Consider the following 2,341-nt stretch of genomic DNA (forward strand, 5'->3'; position numbering starts at 1 on the left):
TACGCCAAACAAAAATCTAAAAATAGATGATGGCCGAGTTAGTGATCTCTAAATATTTCAAGAATCCCCAAACAAAAGCTTCGAAAACTCAAAAAAGAACAAATAAAATTGGAGCAAACAGAACTCTCTCTCAGTCTCACTGAACTACTGAAGAACGAGTAATACTGCATGATCTGAAAAGCCGGCATACTGACAAAGTTCAACCTATCTAATTATTATTTATTCATCATTGATCAGTACACATTTTACCAATTAAACCATGAACTAAAATTAAGCACGTGTAAGAGTTCATTTCCATTAATTCCTGTAAAGCACAGCATTACAAACACACAATCACCTCAAGAACACACTCACACCAAAAGTCCATTTTATTCTCCACTGCTACTGAAGGCAAATTCATACTATAGCTATACATCGTCGTCCTCTGATCCATCCATCGGCCGCTGAGAATTTCTCGATCATTTGCCGAAGAGCGACTTGAACCACCACGTCCCCTTGGTGTCGGTGGGCGCGGCGTCGCTCTCCGGCGGCGGGTCGTCCTGCGGCGTCTTGCGCAGCTTCTCGACGTCGTACCCTTCCTCCTTGGCCTTCTCCAGCAGCCGCCCGTACACCTCGTCGTCCATGCTCGTTTGCCGGCACAGGATCCACAGGTCCTTGCGCCGCGGCTCGCCGACGAGCGCGTGCTGGTAGTCGTCGTCGACGTAGAGCACCCAGTAGTCGCCGACGACGGGGATGACGGGGAGGAAGGGGGGCAGGTAGAACTTGACCTTGAGCTTGGCCTCGTCGCTGGCCGGGTCGGCCTTGTAGGCGGTGCCCTTGATGTAGTCGCGCTTCCCGTTGCCGCCCCACGTCTCGTTCAGCACGTCCACCGTCGCGCCGTCGGGCCGCAGCGCGTACGTCGCCCGCGTGTCCCGGCCGTCCCGGGGCTGGAAGAAGTTGGGCAGCGACGCGATCTCGTACCACCGGCCCATGTACCTCGCCACGTCCAGCCCCCGCACCACCGTCATCTCGCTCCCGCTCTTCTTCGCCGCCGCCATCGTCGTCGTGGTTGATTGTGTTGCTGTGACCTGCGAAGTACTGCTGTGATCTGTTTGAATTGCCAACTTGTGCTGAGTTGAGCTAATTGCAAGGATGAGTGTGGTGGCTATATAGGAGAGGGTTTTGACCTCTTGGGGGGGGTTGGGTTTGGAGGAAGAAGCTAGAGAGGTTAGTATAGAGGATAAGATTACTACGTGGAGGGCTCTGGAGCGCTTAAAAACGAGCGCTTTGGTTTGGTTGCTTGCTCTCGTTGGGGCCGGCCTGTGCCTATACGTGGAGACTTGCACGTGAAGCTAACTTGCATGGACGTACTCCGTAGATCTCTTTTACTGTGTGCTTTTGGCTGTTTTCTGGTTGTTTTCATCGGTAACTTGGGAGTTGGGACTGGGGTTTTCAACCCGAAAATCTGAACGGCAAGTATCACTGCACGATTCAGAGCAGACAGTGATCTGGTTTCACACATTCCCACTAGGCGCTTTTCCTGCTACGAGTACGAGTACAGCCAGTACCGGAATGCTCGAGAGCAGTCCAGAACGACCATGACTCCCCGTGATGGACTGATGGGTGCTCGGCAGCTTGGCCGAGTCTGTGCGATAAGTCCTTGCTCCCCAAGGTTGGAACTCTTTCTAGCACAAAAGGGGTAGAAGGATAAACAGTCTACGGCATGCTAGACTGCCAGTGTGAAGCACCGATCGTCATCGAGGCTTGGAGTTTTGTCCGTGTCGCTGTCCACCAAGGTAAGAGCCTTATTACTTGCGCTATCGCTTATATCAGTCTGTTATCAAAATTTAAAATTTAAAATTTATAATTTTGATGCTTTTTCAATATAGATTTTTTAAGTATTAGTTTTTAAGTCGTTAAGAACACATATTTAAAAGTTTTATCCATAAGTTTTTTTATTACTAGCTAATAAGCCGTTACGGCTTATATAAAGCGGTAAGCAACCAATGAGGACCTAAATCCTATTGCAACGGATATCCGGAAACATGAACGTCCTTTTCATTGATTTCATAGCTTTGCTTGCGTGTTTCCATGGGGTTCCAGTCCTTTGGATGGTTTCATGGCTTGGTTACGTGTTTCCATGGGGTAGTAGATACAAAAGAATCCAGAAAGTGATCAGAGTAAGCAACACCTCCGTTTTAGATTTTAGAACCGCAATCCCCTTCATTTCCCACAATCATGTTTGCGTACATGACACATGAATTGCACAACAATTAATTCAACAATTTAGAACCGCAATTTCTACACCTCTCTTTCAACAGTTTAGAACCACAATTGAATGTTCAGTCATTGATACTTTCTT

General features: G+C 48.3%; 1 protein-coding gene across 1 annotated transcript; it reads right to left on the reverse strand.

Annotated features, from left to right (window-relative positions):
* Positions 1–270: 270 nt before the first annotated feature.
* On the reverse strand, positions 271–1,201 carry LOC127763927 (temperature-induced lipocalin-1-like). Its single transcript, XM_052288734.1, has one exon. It carries the CDS (start codon positions 1,035–1,037, stop codon positions 459–461), a length of 579 nt encoding a protein of 192 aa, XP_052144694.1. The 5' UTR covers positions 1,038–1,201; the 3' UTR covers positions 271–458.
* Between the last annotated feature and the right edge of the window lie 1,140 nt (positions 1,202–2,341).

Source organism: Oryza glaberrima, chromosome 2 (assembly GCF_000147395.1).
Source record: "Oryza glaberrima chromosome 2, OglaRS2, whole genome shotgun sequence".
NCBI lineage: Eukaryota > Viridiplantae > Streptophyta > Magnoliopsida > Poales > Poaceae > Oryza > Oryza glaberrima.